General features: G+C 42.1%; 1 protein-coding gene across 6 annotated transcripts in view; it reads left to right on the top strand.

Annotated features, from left to right (window-relative positions):
* Positions 1 to 25,037, top strand: part of LOC116967820 — a 55,845-nt gene that overhangs the window by 5,124 nt on the left and 25,684 nt on the right. For 5 of the 6 annotated variants that reach the window (XM_033014429.1, XM_033014434.1, XM_033014436.1 and 2 more), the window contains 12 exons: positions 8 to 112; positions 1,482 to 1,637; positions 3,170 to 3,295; positions 6,271 to 6,725; positions 7,096 to 7,210; positions 9,074 to 9,456; positions 10,846 to 10,993; positions 12,044 to 12,340; positions 13,897 to 14,121; positions 15,227 to 16,047; positions 18,052 to 18,155; positions 24,761 to 24,809. In XM_033014429.1, the coding sequence (XP_032870320.1) occupies positions 8 to 112; positions 1,482 to 1,637; positions 3,170 to 3,295; positions 6,271 to 6,725; positions 7,096 to 7,210; positions 9,074 to 9,456; positions 10,846 to 10,993; positions 12,044 to 12,340; positions 13,897 to 14,121; positions 15,227 to 16,047; positions 18,052 to 18,155; positions 24,761 to 24,809 (2,984 nt within the window). The remainder of the gene's footprint in view (positions 1 to 7; positions 113 to 1,481; positions 1,638 to 3,169; positions 3,296 to 6,270; positions 6,726 to 7,095; positions 7,211 to 9,073; positions 9,457 to 10,845; positions 10,994 to 12,043; positions 12,341 to 13,896; positions 14,122 to 15,226; positions 16,048 to 18,051; positions 18,156 to 24,760; positions 24,810 to 25,037) is intronic. The other variant, XM_033014430.1, reaches the window with a different exon arrangement.

Here is a 25,037-nt window from a genome sequence, read left to right as displayed (position 1 = left end):
CCAACAGATTCTCAGGACAGGATAGCGGAGATTGAAAATCTTGAACAGAAACTACGGGATGAGCTGATATGGAATGGATCACATGAAATACTGCATCCAGTTTTACAAAAATGTTTGTACACTTTTTTGCTGTTTCCTACTTATACATGTTCCTTTTGTTAAATTTACATTTATATTTTAATCCTTTTAAGTTCAGCATTTGAGCAGGGGTTGACTTTAATTTCCTTAGTATTCAACTTAAACATTATATGAACTGGTTTCTGCCTTTGGTATTTTACACTTCCAAATGTGGTTAGGTCAGTAATTGCCATTTAAACTTGCAGAGAAGATTAAAGGGAGACACGGTGGCACAGCTGTAGAGTCACTGCCTTGCACCGTCAGAGACCCGGGTTCCATCCTGAGTAGGGGGGGCTGTCTGCACAGAGTTTATATGTTCTCCTGTGACCGCATAGGTTTTCTCCAAGTGCTCCGGTTTTCAAAAACGTACAGGTTTGTAGGTTAATTGGCTTCGGTAAAAGTTGTAAATTGTCCCTGGTGTGTAGGATAGCTCTAGTGTACGGGGATTGTTGGTCTGCGACAACTCGTGGACCGAAGGGCCTATTTCCGCTCTGTATCTCCGAACTAAACTAAACTAATTTTGTGCTGGTGAATTGGGGAGTCTTTTTTCTGAAGTTGGAGCTGAGTGGAAAGCACTTCACTTGGAGTGTGTCTGCGCTACAGCTGAAATGGTAATGCTTGTGTGGACACCAGATGCTAGAAACTGATAATCAGGAAAAGAGTACAGATGCTGGAAATCTGGAATAAAACTCAGTAAATGTTGGAAACATCAATGGAAAGAGAAACAGTTAACTTTTCAGGTCCAAAATCCTTTATCAGAAATATATGAAGAATAACAGTGATCCCAATATCAACCCCTGGGGAACTTGATGATTCATTTCTTTCCAGTCCATAAAAAGCATTTCATTCTGAGCTGCTGCAAACCTTTTTATACCATGGTGTAAAATCTTGATGAAAAGCCAAATATGTGCAATTAGCAATCGTTGACAATTGCATGTCATTAAAAGATTGATATACGCTTTAAAAAATCTGTGTTTAAAGGCCACATACTGTAAGGTAACAGAAAATATGAGACTTGGAGAATTCTGCTGTTCTTATAACACTGGCACAGCATCTTTCTTTGCCTGGCCTGACTTCCATGTTTCCTGAGACTATTTATACCCTCTGCCAAAAAGCCCAGGGTTAGCCCTCAAAAATGTGCAGATATTTACATCCTTGTGCCTCTCTGAGTGGCATGACTATAGTCAGGAGGTCAAAGTATATTGCTTGCTGGTGAGAACTGCTGTTGTACCATACTATAATACCTTCCATTGATGCTCGAGTTACTAGGCCTAATCCATGGTCTTTTAAAATAAGTGAACTGATCCTAATTACTTAATTGATCTCGCTTATTGTGCTTATGCTCGTGCTCTCATTTTCTCTAGCTGGCATAAAACTAAGTGGCCTTCAGATCACCGAATGGCTAAACTTGAAACATTTAGGACATGCTTTGTATCATGGACACTCTGTTACCAGTTCTGAGCAGAATGCTGAATTGAATTATTCCTCCTTTTCTGGAGCTGAGTCACATGGAATGCGGGGTAAGTAAAGCATTCAGTCTAAGTTTTAATACAAAATGTTCTCTTGGATAATGTGGTTTGTGCAGCCAAGATTTTGGTGCTGTTAAAGGAAGGATTACAGATGGATAATGATCTCATTCTTGCCTTGCCCATCTGAATTGAACAGATTGGCTGCATTAATAATACTTCAGGCAATATCTGTGGAGTGAATAATCTGACCATGTAGGGTTCTAGACATGAAACATTAACCTCAGGAGCGACTTTCACCCAGAGAGTTGTGAATCTGTAGAATTCTCTGCCACAGAAGATAGTGGAGGCCAATTCACTGGATGTTTTCAAGAGAGAGTTAGATTTAGCTCATTGGGGCTAACAGAATCAAGGGATATGAGGAAAAAGCTGGAACGGGGTACTGATTTTAGATGATCAGCCAATATCATATTGAATGGCGGTACTGGCTCGAAAGGCTGAATAGCCTACTCCTACACCTATTTTCTATGTTTTTATCAGAGAGCTGAGACATCTGTGGAAGATTAGACTGTTAAATGATTAGTTTAGACTGTTATGTTTAAGAGGGAACTGCAGATGCTGGAAAATCGAAGGTAGACAAAATACTGGAGAAACTCAGCGGGTGAAGCAGCATCTATGAAGCGAAGGAAATGGCAAAGTTTTGGGTCAAGACCCTTCTTCAGATTAGACTGTTAAATGATTAGAGTCCGTTGGAGTAGCACATGGGAAGTGGCAGGATGACTGATATAGACTTCCAGCATTGCACGCCATTATTTCTGCAGGGATGCATTGGTTCAGCCTGACCCCAGGGTGAATAACAGGGATACCAGGAACTGCTGATGATGGTCTGCTCTCAAGTAGAAATAAAATAAAATACCAGAAAAGCTCAGCAGAATCGGCAGCAACTGTGGAAGGAGAAACAGAAGTAATGTGTTAGTTTAAAGACCCTTTGCCTGAGTAAACCCAATATTCTCCAGTCAGCTGAATCCATTGGCGCTGGTTTGGATGCATCTGCTGTAGATATTTTGAGGATAGGGGATGAAAAGAGGAAAATCAACTTTGAATATAAAGTTCTTATGCCACTTGTGACGGCCTCAATTTAAATTGTGTTTCTCTTGACTCAGTCTTCCTTAAACTTTAATCCTTTGAGGATTTCTGCAAACAAATGGTCCACAAATATACTTACAAATCTTTTGTGTATTGGTCCACAAAATCACAAACGTCTAATCACTTGAAAACTTGTGAAGGAAAGAACTAACGATGCAGGTTTAAATCGAAGGTAGATGCAAAATGCTGGAGCAACTCAGCATCTCTGGAGAGGAATCAGTGACGTTTCGAGTCGAGACCCTTCTTCAGTCATAAGACAGGTCTCGACTTGAAAACTTGTGCTAATTTTAACAACAGCTCATGGTCAGTCCTGCTTTGGTAAATGATATTGGGAGGTATAAGTTAAAATATCAATGCATAATGACATCAGAAAAGAGCATACATGCTGGGTTTGTGAGTTTCCGTTATATTTACATATCTTGTGAATTTATTACTTGCAGAATCCGGAATTCCATTTATCTCCCGGACAGGAAAAACCAATGATCTCACCAAGATTAAGGGTTGGAAGAACAAATTTAATCTGCAGCCAGGGTCACCTGATGACAAACCAAACCCATTACCTTCAAGTAAGCAAGATTTAAAAAAAATGTTTTGTAAAAAGTCTGACAAGGCAAGTCGATTGTCATGGATTGATGTAAAAATAGAATATTTGGAATTTATGTGCTTATGTAGTGGAATAGAGTATATGAACAATAACGTTGTGGTACACATATATATGTAGTCTTGTTTAGATATCACCAGAAGTATGGCATGGCACTTTATTTGCCACTACCGAGGTACAGTGAAATTCATTTATGTACACAGTTCACTACAAGTGTTGAGAGCAGTTCTATGCACGTCACATTAACAGCAAGCATTTTAGATTTGTTGAGTGCACAAGGTAGATTTACAAGTTTGATGGAGACACAAGCTCTTGCAGATGATAGTTTATATAAAAACATGAATTACTGGAGTAACTCAGCAGACTCCTGGGAAACAAATTAGTTTTAAAGGAAGAAAATCTGGTTAAAGTTATTCCAGCATTTGAGATCTTGGCCAGAGAAGACAAGTCAAGATGGAGCATTTAAAATTGAATGATCAAAAGGTTTGATTTGGAGCAGTGGAAATACTTCAAAACGTTCTAGAGCTGGCAACAGGCATGATAGGAAGGGACAAAGTGACAGAAACAAAGCACGATATTACTTATTGGATGTATAGTGATTCCTGTCCAAGTCCCTCCTCTTGTCAGCTTGACTTGACTTGTATAAATCAGCACAGTCTGTTCCATGTTTAAGTTGTCCATCAGTAAATGCCACTACTACCCCCCAGCCCCAACATTCACCTGAATGGGGAGCATGTTTGGACTTCCAACTGGGATCCTTGGCGTCACGGTGGAGCTGCTGTAGAGTTGCTGCTTTACAGCGCCAGAGACTCCGGTTCGATCCTGACTACGGGTGCTGTTTGTACGTTCTCCCCGTGACCTGCGTGTGTTTTCTCCGGGTGCTCCGCTTTCCTCCCATACTCCAAAGACGTACAGGTTTGTGGGCTTTAAGAAGGAACTGCAGATGTTGGAAAATCGAAGGTACACAAAAAAGCTGGAGAAACTCAGCGGGTGCAGCAGCATCTATGGAGCGAAGGAAATAGGCAACGTTTCGGGCCGAAACCCTTCTACAGACTGATCGGGGGTGGGGGGGGGCGGGGACAAGAAAGGAAAAAGGAGGAGGAGCCCAAAGGCTGGGGGATGGGAGGAGACAGCAGGGGGACTGAGGAAGGGGAGGAGACAGCAAGGACTAACAAAATTGGGAGAATTCGATGTTCATTGTGGGCTGTTGGCTTAGTAAAATTGTAAATTATCGCTAGTGTGTGTAGGATAGTATTAGTGTATGGGGATTGCTGGTCGGCGCGGACTAGGTAGGCCTGTTTCCGCCTCTCTAACTAAACGAAACTACGTTTTGTGTGACCTTGCAGCCATTTCTAACTGGTTAGAGCCTCATGATCACTGTACCAGAAGATTGCCTGTGATCCAAAGTAGGTCAAAGTCTCTTCCAGCATGGTTGAGGTCCAGGTCAACAGTGCTAGTCAAGTGTATGGCATGTAGTGGAGGAGGCTTGTTGCAAATTCTAAAGCATCCCAATAATTGCAGTAGCTTCAGTACCAATTAAATCTGTTCTGCCTTGATTTGAATACAGATTGGTGAGCACAGAAGCAAAGAATGAATGAAAGCTGGCTTTAGTTGCGATTTGAACAGTTTTTTTGTTGACCTGGTTTAAAGTTAAAAGAATGAGAGAGCCGCCAGGAATTAATTGTCAATGCAACAGGTGTGGTTGACACTTTCAACAAAAAATCTATTGAGACGGGGAAAGAGTCAAGCCAAATGTTATTTTGTAGAACAAAGAGCATAGAACAGTGCAGCACCAGAACAGGTCCTTGAGCCAAAAATAAATGTGCCAAGCATGATGCCTAGACCAACTCTTATCTGCCTGCTCATAATCCATTCTGCTCTGGAAGATTAGATCGTATGGGATCCAAGGAGAGATAGCCGACTGGATTAAAAAAATTGCTTCATGGCAGTAAGCTGAGGGTAATGGTGGAGGGTTACTTTTCGGACTGGAGGTCTGTGCCTAGTGGAGTGCCTCAGGGTTTGGTGCTAGACTCATTGTCACCTGTATCAATGATTTGGATGAGAACGTTCAAGGCATGATTAGTAAGTTTACAGATGACACTAAAGTGAAGGCCGAAGGGCATGTTTCCATGCTGTATGAATCCGAGTCTATCCCTACATCCCTCCATTCCCTGCATATCCATATGCCTCTCAAATGTTTCTTAAGTGCCGCTATCATATTTGTCTTAATCGCCATCCTGGCAAAGTTTGTGCTCCAAAGCTAATTTTCATGATGATACCAACCTTGTGGACAGTCTAGATCTGTTGCGGACTGTTGGCTGGGAAGAGATTGTAGTTAGTAGTCATGCAGCAGAGCTTGTGGTGGAACCCAAAGGCAGTGGTCCAGCATTCCCCAATGGATGATTCCTGCTTGTCAGGCTGTCTATGGTTGGTTAAATAGAGCCACAAAAGTATAGTTGACCTCACCCCAGCTCGATGACTGTGAGATACATAGAGGAGGATGTTTTTTTTTCTTTAAAATCATATAAAAGACTTGAGGGTCATGAAGGTTCAGAGGGACAGTCCCTATTGTGGAGATAACTTGTACAGAAACGTACAGCATGAATCTACTCATTCCTTTCCTTAAACTAAGCTTGAATAGATTTTGTATATTATTGGTCTATTTCAATTTTGAATTGTGTAAATTGTATTTAAAAACATAGAAAATAGGTGCAGGAGTAGGCCATTTGGCCCTTCGAGCCTGCACCGCCATTCAATATGATCATGGCTTTAATTCAATATTTAAAAAATTTGTCTTGTCTCTCAAATTGATACCTTCAGTTTCAGTTCATTTTATTGTCACGTGTAAAGTTTATTGTCACGTGTACCGTGAAAAGCTTTTGTTATTCATGCTTCCTTTTATACGGTTATTTATGCTTCCTTTATGCTTGCTTTTAGTAGGCGCCACCACTACAGTTATTAAAAATAGATCAGCATTTGTTAGTGATCTGCTGGATGAATACCTGGAAAAAGAAGGGAAGATTATTGAACAGCAATCTCTGCTGTATGACTACGAGATGCCTGAGATTGGTTGTCGTACTCCGAACCTCTTTGATTCACCATGTAGTATTCAACAAAACCTTATTACTCATTCACCTGACTTGGCTCTGCCACCAAAAAACAAATCTGCACATTTGGAAATGCCACCTGTGCTGGAGAAACACTTCAGCGTTACAAACAAAGGGATATTCATCAGAGATGTACAAAGCAACAGCGTGCGTGGGAAAAAAAGGCGTAAAAAGCATAACAGCAGCTCTGTGGCTAAAAGGTCAAAAATACCCAATCAAAATAAAAATGCGCCAAAACTATCGATTAAAGATGACCCGACTCAATTTCATGTCACAGCCCCACAAAAGGTGAGCAATTTAGTATCAACCTTTTTTCTAGTTTTTTATTAATTTTATACATTCTCTAGTGATTTTATTTCCTTCCTTGCTCTGTATTTTCACCCTTGATGTGACATGAGCCAGGAGCAGGATGAAATGCTGCCCGCTTGCCTATGTGGAGGCTACTTTGACAACATCCAAGCTCAGTAGCTTCCATGACAAAGCAGCCACCTGACTGGTAACCCACACAACATTAAACATACATTTGCTTCGCTACTCATTGTGGCTACTGTCTTTATGGTCTAGAAAATGTTCTAAAGCAATTTGACAGGGAGTCTTTCCAGAACTACGATTCTTGGAACTTCTCTTACTGTTTTTTCCTTCTTCTTTTTTTTTAAAGAAACAAATGAAACCAAATCCAGCAAACCTTAAGGTCGTGCATGTGTCATCAAAAACCAAAGGTGGAAAGAAATCTAGTATTTCAGGAAGTCAAAATGAAGCCACATACATTTCAGGTGAGGATATTGAAAGAAATATCTTTGAGATGTGAGGAATCATGGAGAGAATGTCTTAAATTAGAAATATTTTTAAATGCATTTTTAAGTGAAAATCTTACATAATCATAAAATATGCAAAATAATTCTTGTTTATAGAATTCTCATCTTCTAAAACCTGGGCTACCAATTTTTTCAAGAAAAATATTGCATATACCCGAGTTGGAACTTAGCCTGAATTTTACTAATAAAGGGTGTAAAAATCCCACCTTTGGGTCCTGTCAGTATTTTACATGAACCATTGTTTAAATGCAAGTTTTGACTGAGCAGTGTTCTGCAATTGATATTGAATGTTAATTTGTGTTTACATTGGAGTCAATCAGTTGAGAAACAGGCCCTTCAACCTGTTCAGGCATGTTAAAGTTCTGCTTTAACATGCCTGAACTGACCAGCAAGTCTCTGCTATGTTTGATGATTCAAGATACTTAAAGATTACTCCACCATCGTCTGGGCAGTGTTTTGCAGATTTCATCCACCTAGGTGAAAATAATCTTTCACAAAGGCCCTCTAAACTCTAACCCCTAACCTTAAACCTATGCATTCTGCCATAGGACTATCTGCATTAAGGCACAACAAGCTCTCCTGGGTGTACGAAAAAAAATAAACTCCTAAGCTTTTCATACTGGTGATGCTTTCCATGACTGGGGAACAATATTTTTTAAATTAAAATCCCCTTCCACTGTAACCCTTCCACCTCTGTGATTTGCGCACATATCTGCCCCTCTTATCTCCTGCTGACATTTCTGAAGCATGCCATATACCACCGGTAAATTATCACTCGAGGTTTGCTGCTAAGTTGTCTTATTGGCTAATTTGTGGAGTCTTCGAAGATATCTTCCCCATTACTTAATTTACTGACTCCTTAATAAGTTGTAATACCAACTCTTTTTACATTCTTCCCCCATTCATGCACAAAGATTTATACCCTGGAATGTTGAATTACTAGTCCTGCCCTTCCTTCAACCATGACTCTCTAATAGAAACAATAAGCAGAAATGTTACCTTAATATTTCTGGTTCATAAAGCTTTGTATTGGTAGGCACATAAACTATAAGCTGAGAGCTGATTAAAAAAAAATAAAAAATAGTGCAAGGCCCTTTTAAAAATAAACAAAGTCATGAAATCTAACTCTTATGTCAATTTGCTTCTCGAATTTTGTGCATTTTCTGCTTCCATTCTGTCTCCTTTTCAGTTATAACCTTTTAACATGTTTCATTGCTAATTTTGTTAAATAAACCTTTGCACTTGGTTAAATTTTGTATATATCTATAAATATATATGTGAACTATTCCCTTCTCAAGTTTAAATGTAACTGACACAATCACAAATGTTTTACCAAAGGGGACTGAAGCTGGTAAAACTCTGCTCTGGTTGCTGCTTTGCGATAAATGCTCTATTATTTTTGACAGGGGGCAGTTATATCTTATTCTGTTTAATTCTTCATTCAATGTCCTTGATCTCTATGCTGGCTTCCTCACCCCTTGTATACTATTTTCATCAATTCTGGAAACAAATGATCTCAATAATCGTTGCTTCCGTCTATATTAAGGCATCAATTAGTTTTTGCTTGTACTGCTTGCTTGATCAGGAGTCAGTACCGCTATTCCATACCTTAAGACTACTGCATGAAGGCCCCAGTCCATGCAGATAGTTATCAAGTTTGTATCATTTGTTTTTGCATTGTGTATGAAATATTTTGTAATAGATAGGGCTAACATGTTAATTAATTTAATATTTTTATTGCTCTAATACCGTTTCTTCTCCACTATCTACTCACAAAAAAACACCTTTGCATTGTTATTAACAATTTTCTTCCTCTTTCAGATGATAAAAATGTAGAGCGAGAAGAAAGGTGTAAGCAGCTACCATTGACGCCAAACAAACCACCTGACTCTAAAACAGTTGAGATAATATCCTACTGTGCATGGAACGAAAGTCGTGTTAAGATAATTAAGCTGATCGCAGAATGTGCAATGGCTAAAAAACTTCCCTGTACACAGCGGTTAGACAAATATGAAATTCACGTGGAAAAAAGGGAAGGGACTTTGTCGTTTTCCCCTAAGAAGCAGGTTGATTTGAGAGCAACCATCCAGAATTTCTCTGACTTGGAATGTGTATATGACAAGCCAATGGTGCAAACTATGGTGATTGAAGCTGTGGTTGGCAAATCTGCTTTTAAAACAAAACTGAATCATTTAATATCCAAGGTGAGAGCTTCACTTTTTATACATTCCTTCCTGCAGCAATCAGTGGGATCTCTGATTGCCATGCCACCTAACAATGTGCAATGTTCAATTCAGTGACCTGGGTCAAAATTTGTTAAGACTGTCCTAACTATAGGCCTTTTGAGTAAGGACTTTCTTGAGCGTTAGTGTTCTCTGGGGCTCATCATACATTTGATTAACAAGTTTTCAATTACTATATCTTCTGGCTAGCAAGCTGTGTGTCTTTCATCAATGGATTTAGTTTAGTTTCTAGATACAGCGTGGAAACAGGCCCTTCGGCCCACTGAGTCCATGCCGACCAATGACCAACACTATCCTACGCACTCTAGGGGCAATTTACATTTATACCAAGCCAATTAACCTACAAACCTGTACGGCTTTGGAGTGTGGGAGGAAACCGAAGATCTGGGAGAAAACCCATGTGTTCACGGGGAGAACGTACAAACTGAGTACAGACAGCACCCGTAGTCAGGATCGAACTGGGTCCTTGACGCTGCAAGCAATGTAAGGCAGCAACTCTACCGCTGTACCCTGTGACTCTGGTCCAATTTAGTTTGTGCAAATTACAAACTATAGCATTTTGTTCCGATGTCCCTTCATTAATAGGCTTCTGAACAGTCCTTCCATAAGCTACAGTTAGATTCACCTCTACCCCATTGCAGACATTGGACTTTGTCCATGGAACTGATGCGCGACAATGCTGAGAACTATATTCGGCACTCTGTATCCTCTCCTTTGTTCCATCTATTGTACTTGAGTTTGAATTGACTGTATCTATGTTTGGTATATCTGGTCTGGATTACGTGCAAAACAAACCTTTTCACTTTACCTTGGTACATGTGACAATAACAAGTTTCAACCTCATTGGAGATCCAAATATATTCCAATACCACAGTAGAGCAGCGAGGTGTTCCTTCATTTAGTGAATGTGACAAGGTTCTGATTAGTTGCAAAATAATGCAATACAGATTTTGGAGAGGAAATTTGACAACAGCTAGTAGTATCGTGTTTAATTACGGAGATCCTGACTTGAGCATTGAACAGTGTGTGCATTGTAATAGGAAACCAGAGACCGGGGAGAAGGGGTGTGTGGGCAGGCTGTGAAATGTTGTAGTAATGGAGGGGAGGAGAGGACGTCTCTAAAATCATTCCTTCCTTCACTGATGGTATAATTCAGAAGATTAAATATTTATGTTTATATCCAACAGTTCAGCCATAACATGTTTAACCTCTTCCATAGCTGTGGAGAATGTTTGGTTTTTATGTTGCCAATATCTTCATTGTAGAATAAAATCAGTGCCTTTACAGGAAATTTATCTCAATGTTTTTGTAGTGTTTTACTAGATTTGTGATTTGTATATTATGTTTTAGGCTTCCAAGAATAATTCCAACCAACCACCCGTCGAACAGATTAGTTCACCAGTTCATGTTGTGATGGATGTAGAAAAAAATTCATCGTCACCCGTAAAGTCCTCTGGTGTAACCAGTTGCACTGCCTCCCCACCCAATAGCGTGACTAGTAAGTAAATACTCTTGGTTCACTACCTGTATTTGAGTGCCTTTCATCCTATCTTTTCATAACAGTAATTTCAATTCAGGTGGTAGCTTTTTAAAGCCGAATGAAATCTCCAAAACATCTTTGAATATACCTCATTAGAGTGATTAATACTCTGAACTTGCTTCAAAGTCTTCCTTCTACATTTGTGTAGACAGCAGCTCTATGATGTGCAGAAGTGTAATGGATTATTTTTCCAAGTTGCTGGCGTTTGATATAGGATGCTACATCTAAGATTGTTGTGAAAAATAAAAGCCTACAGTTTAAGGATAGAAGATTGACTTTCATTAAGTTGGTACTTAAATTGTTTCTACTTCACTGTGATGCAGAACAGGATGATTGTGAAATAAATTTGCCTACTTGGGGTCTGCTAGGATTTTGTTTTTAAATTCTCTAATTTTATCGTTTGATGGCAGAATGTTTAATAATGGACACAAGAAATTGCAGATGCTGGAATCTTGAGCAAAAAAGTAAGGTGCTGGAGAAACTCAGTGGGTTAGGCAGCATCTGTGGATGGAATGGACATATTACGTTTTCTGACAAAGTCAGAAAAATGTTCCTGACTCAACGTCATCTGTCCATTGCTTCTGCAGATGCTGCGTGATCCGCTGAGTTCCTCCAGCACTTTGTTTTTTGCTCAGTATTATATAATAGTTTGAGTGGAGAATTGCCCCTTCAGACACGTCTCCTTTTTACGCAATGAAGTATTCTGGCACGTTCGATGCTGGGCTGGGAGATAAAAAGCATTGCAAGATGTTCTCTGGTCCTTGAACAAGCATGATTGACAGATCAATTCTTCTCTCCTCCTGTATATTTGCTTTCTCATTTGAGCAATTTCCTCTGTTTAATTAATCACATCATGCTGCTAACATCTGAATATCAGTAGTGAATCAGTTACATAATACATGAAACAAGCCCATAACATGTAATATAATCTTTAGTACCAGCAAATTAATGTAAATGTTCGTATACAGTAATTAGATACTTCACATTCATATTTCATCTTTTCTGCAGCAGAAGATAAAGCTCAATCACTTCCCGTGTCGATAGACCAGAAAAAGGAAGATGTAATCACTGCAACTACTGACGCTATGGTGAAAAATGTTCCCAAAGCCCCCACCCCTTCTAGTAAATCTGCCGTCACTACATTCCAGAAAATTGGGGCTTTGAGTAAAGTGATAACCAGAACAACTCTAACACCTACTTCAAGCTGCTTTGTGAATCCTGTTGTATCACAAAATAAAACTGAAACCTCATCCACTCCAATCCGTTACCTTTTGTGTAAGACCAATTCTTCTGGATTGTCTTTAGGTAGGCTTGATATTCATGATTTCTAATTATATTTGCTATCATGTAATCTATTAATGTGTTATTTGTTCTATATGATAACTTTAAAGTCCGACTCATGCAGAACTAACAAAAGATATGGCATGTAGAGGAATAAGAGGATTTCAGATGGACACATGGAAGTGCAAGAAATAGAGGAATAAGGATCATGTACAGGCAGATGAGATCAGCTTAACTTGGCATCATGTTTGGCGCAAACATTGTAGGCTGAAGGGCTCATTGCTGTGCTGTACTGTTCTATGTCCTATAAGTGTTTGGATATTTCTAATTCTCAATCAAAAACATCATGAAACTGATCTGAAAAATCTCGAGTTCAAATAGACATGCTAATTTGGCCACAACATGATGTAATCCTTGCATTAAATTGGTGATCTAGGTTTTGTCAGATAAATAACAGCTAACCTCCTGATAGTTTCCATTACTTCCCACATGAAATGGCAACGTTTGGGATTTTATGTGTATCTAAACTTAAAACTATTTTTCAAAAGTTTCTGATGATTATTTTGCTATATGCAGCCAACTCCTATAAAACAAGAACAATTAGTTCAATCAGCATAAATTTCATTTTTTCTAACGCAGCCCTGCTATCTTCTTCTTTCGTGTGGCGTGCACAGCCTAAAGTTGGTGGACAACTTGTACTATTTGATCTTCCATTTGTGCACGTCGAGTTGATTGCATTAGTCGAAACAGGGCGGACCACGTGAAGGTTGCAATCTTCCACCCCAGCCCTGCTATTACATATACCGACAACTTTGATGCATGATGTTCGCTTTTAATAGCATGTTATTTTGTAATTGTTGTACAGAAGATGTAGCAACAGAATATTTTTTCACGTCTAGTGTTCTCAAGTTCATAAGTAATAGGAGCAGAATTATGCCATTCGGTCCATCAATGGCCCTTTGCCATTCCATCATGACTGATCTATCTATCTCTCCCTCCTAACTCAATTCTTGGACCTTCTCCCCATACCCCTGATACCTGTACGAAAATATCTAATGAGTAATTTGAATAGTAGTGACTTTTTTAATAAACATTTGTAATATTGCATATGACCTTAGTTTTATACAATTTTTTTAGTACGTTGGGTACTATTTCTGGCTTCCTGGCTCTGAGAATGTATTAATATAATTGTCTGGTCATCCATTTTACCAGCTTTTGGCCACACTGATCCATTTGAACACGATGTACGCATTTCCCAAAGCAAAATAGTGCAGTGTGGGAACTTAAATAAAAACGCATACTATGGATTAGGGAACATCTGGGGCAAAATAAATAATTGACATTTCAGATTGATGATTGTTAATCCCAAACACACTGTGTGCATCTTTCACTGTTGTATTGATTTTGAATGATATATGACTTTCCTGAGTCTGACATTTATTTCACTATCATAACCTTGAAAATGCATTGGCGTGAGTAGGAAAAAGAATGTTTTTTCCTCAGAAGATGTCTACCGTGGTAAATTACGTGAATTGTTGGCTTCTCCTGTAGTTTTTTTTAATGGTTCATCTTTCTGTTAGGACCAACTGACTCTCTTGATCAAGATGGCCGACAGTGCTCCGTCGCCCTCCCAAGCACCTTGAAGCTACAGCCAGGAGAAAATCTAATGCTTCGGCCTGTTAAGTCTGCAGATGGCCGACAGTTATATAAACACTCCAGTGGGAAAGTATTCCAACTAGTTTACACCAAGCCTCCAGGACGAGTCCCAGTTCAACAGCCTGACAACCCTCAATCATCCATTCTAGGTATGTAATGTAGATATGCGCAGAGTATTCAGTACTAGAGTTACTGAGTGGTCAGGCAGCAGCCCTGAAGAACATGGATAGGTGGTATTTTGGGTTGGGACCTTTCTTGAGTCTGAAGAAGCGTCCCGACCCGAAATGTCACTTATCTGTGTTCTCCAGAGAAGCTGTCTGATCTGCTGAGTTACTCCAGCAATTTGTGTCTCTTTTTGTATAAAATAGCATCTGCAGTTCCTTGTATCTCCAGAATATTTAGTACTGCTGAGTTGTATTTGCTACTCAAAGTCTATCTAGGCTTGCTTTTGGTAACCCCCTTACTATAATAATTAGGGAAAAGCTATGATTGTCCAAAGTGTGATATCAGAATAGTACACCTTGATATTTTTAACCACCAAACTAGCATAGTGGGAGATTACAGCCATAGAATATTGTGCAGGGAATAATATAGGGAAGGTTCTTAATGTCTCATTGTGTAAATGCATTATAGGTATGGAATACCTGATAAGTCTAGATGCAGTGAAGTCGGCATAAAGGTACTACTCGTGATTATTTATAAGATCCCTTGAGGAAAAATGTGATAGACACGGAACTGCAGGTGCTGGTTTACAACAACAACAAAAAAGACACAAAGTGCTGGAGTAAGTCAGCAGGCCAGACAGCAGCTCTGAATGACATTCCCCCCCCCCTCCCCCCAAGTAATTTTTTTTTAAATGCCTGGCACCTTCAAGCTTGTGAACATTTCATAGTTGCTGGGGAATCTTAGGCCTTTACCTGATTGTTCATTTTAACTGCTGATTTAATTGTAATTTGATAATATGTTTGCGATTTTACAACGTGGTTCACAATGCATTGCCTCACAAATCAAAGATCCAAAGATTGGTCTAACTTCCAGCGGCAGGGTGAATTGCGAATTATTACTTTGAATGAAAGTTTTGTTAGAGCACATCAGTTGCCAAACAGAATGGCCTTTCATCTTTTTTGAGGATTTCACATGCAGTATGTCCTTTTGTATGATGGTTGCAGGTTAATTGTTTATTTAAATAATACTTTGACCATTGCCATACAGTCTAGACAGAATTGTTGAAGATTAGTATTGTTTTAATTCCAGGAAGCTCTCCACCGGTCGATGTGCTTGCACCTTCTACTGCTGCTGTCAAAGGTGATGGTAACACTCCTCGTTGCAAAACAGCTGCTACAAGTTCCGAATCGTACACTAAAAACAGTGTGGAAAGCAGTGCTGGGACAGGTTTATCCACCTCTTTATCTCCGTGTGACGTTGTCACCCATGATGGAGTACCGCCACAAATTCAGAGTAGCTCTAAAGCTTGGAATATGGTGGATGAAGTTTCCTCACTCCAATCACTACATCCCTTTCCAGAAGACACCACAACAGAGGTCAAACAACACAACAGACCACATACTATCATTCCGAGGGCTGATTGCCAGTCCAAACCAAATAGTGATGAATTAAACAATGATACACCTGACTTAAAAATGGAAATTGATCCATTGAAATTACCTGAGCCAGAAGAATACAATGAAAGCCCTGGTACTGTCGAAGGTTTTCCTATGAAAAATAGAGGCATTACTGTCACTGGAACGTACGAAACAAAATGGGCACCTGAGATTGAGGAGCATCACAAAACGACTGATCACGCATTACAATTTAAATGTGACCTTGATGTCCACAACTCCAGAAAAACTCTCGTTAAGATGGAGAAGGAGGTGTCGGAAATAAATTCCTCTGAGCTGGTTGATCCTGACAGTTCTGAAATATGTGCCGTGACGGTAAAAGAGGAACCTTTGAATGAAGAGGAAGGCAATAGTTTTACCACGTTAAGAGAAGATACGTTTAGAAGCTCCAAGCTCTGGAACCGATCATTCAATTTAAATACAGAAGCTGTGACTGAGGCAGAATTGGGGGTAGAGGTATGTATAGATGAATAAATACTTCTGAAGAAACAAATTATTTTTACCAGACATTGGCTTTGCCATCATGGCATAGAAACATAGAAACATAGAAATTAGGTGCAGGAGTAGGCACCTAATTCTGCCTGCACCGAATGGCAATGGAAATGAAAGCTGGAAAACTAAATGGATTAAAGATTATATTTCTGTGGCAATGCCTTTGACTTAAAAATTAAGTGCTTGTTGCACACAAAATAGTTGTGGATATTTAGGTAAAAAATATTTTCAGTTTAGTGGTGGTTAAACAAATGTTGTCAAGCACACATCTACTCAATGGAGAGTTATTTCCCTCGCCCATGGGGGATAGGAGGAGGGGGGGGGGGGGGGGTTGGTTGCAGCTTATCAGAAGGTAATATGGGTTTTTTAAACCCTCCTAGTCTGATTCCATTTTTGTTTGGTCCCCAGTCAAGTCAAGAGAGTTTATTGTCATGTGTCCCAGATAGGACAATGAGATTCTTGCTTGCTGCAGCACAACAGAATATATAAGGCATAAATACAGAACAGATCAGTGTGTCCATATACCATAAATACACACACACACGCACCCACACACCACACACGCACCCACACACGCACCCACACACGCACCCACACACACACACACACACACACACAAACTGATAAAGTGCAATAGGCTGTTATAGTTCGGAGTTTGTTTGAAATTGTGTTTAATAGTCTGATGGCTGTGGGGAAGAAGCTGCTCATGAACCTGGATGTTGCAGATTTCAGGCTCCTGTACCTTCTACCTGATGGCAGCAGAGAGATGAGTGTGTGGCCAGGATGGTGTGGGTCCTTGATGATGTTGGCAGCCTTTTTGAGGTAGCGACTGCGATAGATCCCCTCGACGGTAGGGAGGTCAGAGCCGATAATGGACATGTAAAGTTTGGTCCCCACACCAATTCCTGTTCTCTTTTGAGCAATCATCCGAAACTTCTGTGACTGAGACACTTTCAAGCTCATTAAATAAGGAGACATGCCAGAGCAAGGATGTAGTCAGAGTTAGTCATGAGCTTCAGATAAATATACGATGCACTTCATTTACTGAGCAGAGTCAGTAACTTTTGTGGGTTTACCAGTATGCTGAAGCAATTGGATGGCTTTATTTAGGATTTTAGATTGGTTTATCAGTTGTGGGGGGAGGGGGGGGGGGGGTAGCATGTTGTGATATGGCTATTAATGAAAATTACATTTTTTTTTGTGGGGCATTTTGCATTCAGTCAACCAAATTCATTCAGGTAGGAAGTGAAGTTGGTGAGAACGGGAGAGAATTATAAAATAATTGTATCTTGGAGGATGGATGTCCTCTCACAAAATAAGAAGACATTTCAAGCAACTTAGATGGTGAAGTTGGCAGACACTTACCACCTAAATCAGTAGAACTGCCAGTTTTTCCCCCCCATAAATGCTTGAATCTGTTTGTCATGTGCTAGATTAGCCAGGACCTGATCACTGCAATGTCCCACTCCCAATTCCTTGGGCGGCAGCAACTCCTTCAGTGCAGATCCTGAGGAGATCTATACATTTGTCTTACTCATTTCAAGAGATCTTCCACAATGCCACATCTCAGAAGATGCTGTTAAGCTTGATGAACTGTTAGCAGAATCGCTGGGGAAATATCAGTTCAAATGATGCTGCGACTAGTTTTAAGTTGCTGTGCATGAGACGTCTTGCAAGCATTTGCCATTTTGAAGAATATCTTCCATCTGGGTATTTGTTTTTTCTGCCACATCCATAACTACTGTGAGTTATTCTTTCCCTGGTAGACAAAAGTGCTGGAGAAACTCAGCGGGTGCAGCAGCATCTATGGAGCGAAGGAAATGGGCAACGTTTCGGCCCGAAACGTTGCCTATTTCCTTCGCTCCATAGATGCTGCTGCACCCGCTGAGTTTCTCCAGCACTTTTGCCTACCTTTGATTTTCCAGCATCTGCAGTTCCTTCTTAAACAGTTATTCTTTCCCTTTGCAGACTCATTCCAATAGTAGAAGTAGAGTTGGATTTGGAAATCTGATGTCCAAATCAGCGATACCACGAAATTCATCAACTGACAGTAAACTGGATGTGCCACACAGGTCAGTAACAGTAAGGAACAATGAAAGTTCCAACTTAAATCTCTATTATACTAAAACTCTTCCCTTTGTTCTTAAGATTCTAAATGTCTGTGTGAGCCAGGGTTGTGTTGGCTTTCTTTTAACGCCTTAATTTGTATCTTCTTCCAAACGCTTGGCCACACCCTTCCCTTTTTCACACATGCTACTCACATTTTCTCTGCCGACAGGATACATATCTTCCCGTTGCATTTCAACCTATATTTAACAAATTACAAACCTTTTGCAAACAGCTTCAAATTATTAAAGTTTTCAACGTTCTCATTTAGAAGGAAAAAATTCCGACTGACGTCACAGTCGACTCCCAAGTCACGGCGGGACACTCCACGCGGGAGGGGCACTCAAGCGCACAAAACAAAATTTTTGACTAACGTCAGAACGCGGGAGGGGCACTCATGCGCTTCATACACAAAAGAAATCTGACTGCCGTCAGAACGGGACACTCCGCGCGGGAAGGTCACTCAAGCGCTTAAAACACACGAAAAAAATCAGTCCACTCACAAGTAATAATAATAATAATAATAATAATATATCTTTTATTGTCATTGCACGTCAGTGCAACGAGATTTAGTGTGCAGCTCCACTGATGTACAAGAAAGGTAAATAAATACAATACATAAATAAGCAAGCTGAATTGATTGACGTGACCATCTGAGGGAGACTGTCCAAAGGGAGTGGGTGGGGGTGCACTCATTAGGGCCGGTTCAGAGCCGCTATAGCTCTTGGGATAAAACTGTTCCTGAGTCTAGAGGTTCGGGCGTAGAAGGCCTTGTAACGTCTGCCGGAGGGAAGTAGTTGAAACAGACCGTGGCAGGGGTGTGATGAGTCCTAATGGATGCTGAGGGCCTTCCTGAGGTACCGCGAGTGGTAGATGCCCTCCAAGGCTGGTAGCTCTGTCCCAATGATCCGTTGCGCTCTGTTGACGATGCGCTGAAGAGCTCTCCTCTCCGCCTCCGCCTCCGTCGGGTCCTCGGGTCGACACCCGCAGCCTAGCTCGGGTCCACGGCCGCCCGCTGCCTGGTGGGGAGGCTGTTGCCGTGAGCCGAGCCCGGCGACTGGGCCTGGGCTGGAGCAGAGCCTGGAGCTGGAGTGAGGGCCGAGCTCGAGGCTTGGGATGGGGCCGTGACCGGCGCCGAAAAAGAAGCCGCCGGTGCATCCAAGGACGAGCCGGGGTCAGGGACCAGCCCGGAGATAAGTTGGGGCCTGGACTGGAGACCATGTGGCGGCCGAGCTGACAGCTGAAGTCTACAGCCAGGGCCGGGCTGAGTACGAGAGCCAGGCCGAGTTCCAGGCCCTGGAGCTGCTCTACGACCTGCGTAGGTGCTGCGGCAGGGAATGGGAGTGAGGAGAGGAGGATGAGGGAAATGAGGAGGAGGGATATAGGCTGGGGCTCTACCCCCTCCCTCTCTGCCCCTCTCCCTCTAACCTCCCTCTCTACTCCCCTCCCTCTCCCTCTCTACTCCCCTCCCTCTCCCTCTCTACTCCCCTCCCTCTCCCTCTCTACTCCCTCCCTCTCTATCTCATAACCCTCCCTCTCTACCCCCCCTCCCTCTCTAGGGAGTGGTGAGTATTGGGACCTATGGTGGAGTATTGCGTTCGGGTACCAGCCCTCCCCTGTGACACCGTGCTCCCCCCACACCCCTCAATCTCTACTCCCACTCTACACCTCTACACTCCCTCTCTACCCCCTAGCCCTCCCTCTCCCTCGCCTAGCCGCCCCCGGCCCGGTGGGGAGGCTGCTGCCGCGTGCCGAGCCAGGCGGCTGGGCCCGGGCTGGAGCAGAGCCTGGAGCTGGAGTGAGAGTCGAGCCCGGGGCTTGGGATGGGGCCGTGACCGGCGCCAAAAAAGAAGCCGCTGGTGGAACCCAGGACGAGCCCGGAGATGAAGTTGGGGCCTGGACTAGAGACCACGCAGCAGCTAAGCTGACGGCTGCAGTCTACTGCCAGGGCCGGGCTGAGTATGAGAACCAGGCCGAGTTCCAGGCCCTGGCGCTGCTCTACGACCACTCTCTCTGCCTCTGTCTCTGCCTCTCTCTCTGCCTCTCTCTCTCGACCTCTCTCTCTCTCTCTCTGCCTCTTCTCTCTCTCTCTCTCTGCCTCTCTCTCTCTCGGCGTCTCTCTCTCTCTCTGCCTCTCTCTCTCTGCCTCACTCTCTCTCTCCCTCTCTCTCTGCCTCTCTCTCTCTGCCTCTCTCTCTCTGCCTCTCTCTCTCTGCCTCTCTCTCTCTGCCTCTCTCTCTCTGCCTCTCTCTCTCTCTGCCTCTCTCTCTCTCTGCCTCTCTCTCTCTCTGTCTCTCTCTCTGCCTCTCTCTCTGCCTCTCTCCCTCTGCCTCTCTCTCTCTCTCTCTGCCCCTCTCCCTCTCCCCCTCTGCCCCTCTCCCTCTGCCCCTGCCCCTCTCCCTCTGCCCCTCTCCCTCTGCCCCTCTCCCTCTGCCCCTCTCCCTCTGCCCCTCTCCCTCTGCCCCTCTCCCTCTGCCCCTCTCCCTCTGCCCCTCTGCCCCTCTCCCTCTGCCCCTCTCCCTCTGCCCCTCTCCCTCTGCCCCTCTCCCTCTGCCCCTCTCCCTCTGCCCCTCTCCCTCTGCCCCTCTCCCTCTGCCCCTCTCCCTCTGCCCCTCTCCCTCTGCCCCTCTCCCCCTCTGCCCCTCTCCCCCCTCCCTCTGCCCCTCTCCCTCTGCCCCTCTCCCTCTGCCCCTCTGCCCCTCTGCCCCTCTGCCTCTCTGCCCCTCTCCCTCTCTGCCCCTCTCTCCCTCTCTGCCCCCCCCATCCCTCCCTCTCGGTTCCAATGGTTCCTATTTGGTCTAGTCTATTATAAAGAGCAGTCTAGCGAAAGTAAACCTGAAGCAGTGTTTCGGCCTAGGATAGGTATCAGGATTGTAACGGGTATAGATGTATTTACATGTGGCCTGATCAGTGGCTGGAAAGGATTTCCAGAATATTGAGCACATTGAAGAGGGAGCCAGATGTTGTAATGATGTTGGTGGAGTTGTATTCCACAAAGATGCAACCAAATGGGATGGAAACTCTTTAAAATAATCTATAATGTGTAATCCCCCTATTTATTGTATGTACTGAGAGGGTGATATTGATCATAAACCTCTTGTAAATAAGTTTCCATGTGAGTTTTTAAATTTTACCTTCAATGGTACAGTTGAAAGGATGTTTGGTTGCAAGTAACATGATGGTTATCTCTGCAAATAATTTCACGAGATTTTATTAATTAAAGCAATGATATCTAATATCTTGGCTAAATTCATTGGGCAGTAAATTGCAGGCAATAGCAATTGACCTAAACTCAATTTTGACCTAAATGCTAAGTCTTCTCTCAGATATGTGGGAATAAGGGAATTTCTTGGAAAAATCTGTTCCTAACGTCATTTGAGAAGCTTGTGCGATGTAGATTTGTCATGTTATGAGGTGCACAATTACTGATAACAGTCTGAGCAGTTGGCTAAGCCTTAATTACCATCAAAGCCATCAAAACACTGAATGTTTTTGATAACCGATGCTTTAACAAAAATTCTATGATTTGGGAAAAAGACTACAAATTTTACCAAACTTGAATAAAGATCAACTTGATTAAATATCTGATATTCAAACAAATGTAAATTGACAGACACCTTGATATCTGATGGATACTCTTCACCATTGAAATGAATGGAGATGTTCTGATGTTAGTTGAAACTAGCTCGGATCATTGAGGTATTTTTGTAATGCCCCCAATTTATTTCAACTTCCCTTCAACTTGACCCCACTCCCAAAATTCCTACCTGAATTAAGACCTGTCCTTATATCTCTTCCCTCTACTTCATCCAAGGACCCCAACAGTCCTTCCAGGTTAGACAAAGATTTACATACACCTCATCTAACCTCATTTACAGCAATTGGTGTTTCCAGTGTGGGTTCCTGTACATCAGCGAAACCAAGTGTAGACTTGGTGACCGTTTCGTTAAACACTTGCGCTTGGTCCGCCGAGGCCTACTGGATCTCCTGGCTGCCAACCATTTTAACTCCCATTCCCATACTGGCCTTTCCTCCATTTCTTAAAATCCTCCCTTTCTCCCCCCCCCCCCCCGCTAAAAGTCCATTAAGTAGTTTGCAGTTCACAACCACCGTATTTCCCGGCAATGAAGACGTGGTCCGCGAATTTGACAACCCTGGCCTAAAGGAAGCGTTTCAGTACAAAAAGGCAATCCAATCAGAAGCGACGCGTTAGCACGGGGATTTTCTCCATTTCAAACACTGGTCTAGATAGGAGCTGTGTAAATTCTGTTTAAGTTGTTTAACTCTGTAAATTGTTTAACACAGTACATTGTTTAACACTGTCAATTGTTCAAATGTATTATGGCGTTTGCGAAAAAAAGGCTTTCTTACACCATTGGCTACAAGTTGAAAGTTATTGGATATGCCAAAGAACATGGCAACAGGGCTGCTGAGAGACGTTTTGGACCACCACCAACTGAGAAAATGATCCGTTATTGGAGGAAGCAAGAGGACCTGTTGAAGCCTGTGATGAGATTTAAACGTAGCCTGCATTGTTCTGCAGCAAAGTGGCCAGAACTCGAGGAAGAAATTAAGAATTGGATAGATGAGGAGAGAAATGCGGGCAGGTCAGTGTCAGCAATGACTATTATTAACGAATCAAAGTTGAGGGCAGCCGCACAAGGTCTGGATGATTTTCAAGGCACGTCAAGTTGGTGCTATAGATTTATGAAGAGAAATGGACTTTCAATGAGAACTAAAACAAGAATTGTTCAAAAGATGTCTGAAGATTATGAAAAGAAAATCAATGCATTTCATAGCTTCATAATCAATGCAAGAAAAGAGAATGACTATGAACTGGGACAAATTGGAAACATGGATGAGGTGCCGTTAACGTTTGATCTAGTGTCAAATGAGACGGGATATCAAAGGCTCCAAATCAATAATTGTAAAGACGTCTGGACACGAGAGAACCCACTACACTGCAGTGCTATCATGTTGTGCGGATGGGACTAAATTACCACCACTACTTATTTTTAAGAGGAAAACCATGCCAAAAGACACAATTCCACCTGGGATTATTATCCACGTGCATCCAAAGGGATGCATGGATGGGGATGGAACGAAGCTATGGTTGGATAAGGTCTGGTCACGGCGTCCCGGTAGCCACATTAAAAAACCATCCCTACTTGTGTGGGACCAGTTTCGGGCTCACCTATCTACAGCTACGAAAGAAAGGCTAAAAAGAGGGAGGTCGAAAATGGCAGTGATCCCCGGTGGATTAGCTTGCCAACTTCAGCCTTTGGACGTATCCATCAACAAGCCCTTTAAATTGTTTATGAAAGAGGAATGGACTCAGTGGATGAGGAGCAAAAACCATGATCTAACAAAAACAGGTCGTTTGAAAAGGCCATCCATTGCTCAGGTGTGTGAGTGGGTTTTAAAATCGTGGAGCCGTGTTAAGACTGAAATTGTCGTCAAAGCTTTTAAAAAATGTGGCATCAGTAACGCGTTGGATGGCTCAGAAGACGACTATCTCTTTGATGATAGTGATGCTTCGAACAGCAGTGATGACCCTGATGAATTACCGGTAGCCTTTGAAGATTCGGATGATAGTAGTGAATTTTTCGGATTTGAAGATTAAAATGTTTTTCATTTTTGTAATCTCTGTAATCTTTGTTCCGTGCACAATTAAATGTAATCTTTTCCGAAAGCTGTGTTTTTTTATTACCGCTCCGGTATATACATTATCTGTGTTTTGTACTGGAAATGGCCGCAAATGGAAATGGCTGCCACCATGGTAAATGGAAATGGCGGTCACCATGGTGAATAGAAATGGCGGTCACCATGGCGAATGGAAATGTCTGTTTTATTTATTTTTTAATTAGCGACACAAAATGGGGGTGCGTCTTTGACGCAGGTGCGTCTTCATTGCCGGGAAATACGGTATGTATCCCTCCTGGATTCATATCTGTTTCTATATCTAACCTTTGTCCAAAAATATTCCTGTCAAGGAACCTCCTTGCCTGGGGTTGTCTGTGGTCAGTCGTGCTTTGTCCTGCCTCTTCCCCCCCCCCCCCACTCTCCCAACTATAACCAGTCTGATGCAGGGTCCTGACCCGAAAGATCATCTCTTCATTTTCCCCCAGAGATGCTGTCTGACCCACTGAACTACTCCAGCATTTTGTGTCTATCCTCAATAGCATTCTCTGCAGTCTTCTCTCCAGCTCACTTCCTATGCAGTCTTCACTCTGCAGAATTGTGAAACCTCAGAGAAATTACCTTTTCTGTCTTGCCTTAAACTATGGTTTAGGTTTACTGTTGTTACATGTACCAAGCACAGTGAACAGTTTTGGTCATAGTCCCCATTTCGATAACCTGCTAAATTTACAGATAAAATCTGGTTTTAAATCTGATTTTGATACCTATTTTGGATAATCTAATTTGCAAGAATTTTAAGAAATGAAGTTTTGTAAACATGCAGCGTTTCCATTTATTTTTTTTAGCTGTTGCTAAAATTTGAGATCTGTTTAAGCTAATAAGTTGTTGCAATGGACTGCATAAGCCCTTATAAACTTTTCCTATTCTTTAGGGGATATTTCCAGCCTTCGCAATCGTCCAGCCACTCCACTCAAAGAAAGGTGAGTCCAATCCAATGTTTGGTTATGTTGCATTGTCATTACAATACGCTTCATTAAACCTCATTTATCATTACAATAGACAATAGGTGCAGGAGTAGGCCATTTGGCCCTTATAGCCAGCACCGCCATTCAATGTGATTAGTTAAGATGCTCATTGTACCTCAAACACCAATACTGACCTTTATCCTATGGGCTCAACTGGCTTCTAAATGGTTTTGTTATTCTTAG

This window comes from Amblyraja radiata, chromosome 41, assembly GCF_010909765.2.
Source record: "Amblyraja radiata isolate CabotCenter1 chromosome 41, sAmbRad1.1.pri, whole genome shotgun sequence".
NCBI lineage: Eukaryota > Metazoa > Chordata > Chondrichthyes > Rajiformes > Rajidae > Amblyraja > Amblyraja radiata.
This window is presented reverse-complemented; position numbering and strand designations above follow the sequence as displayed.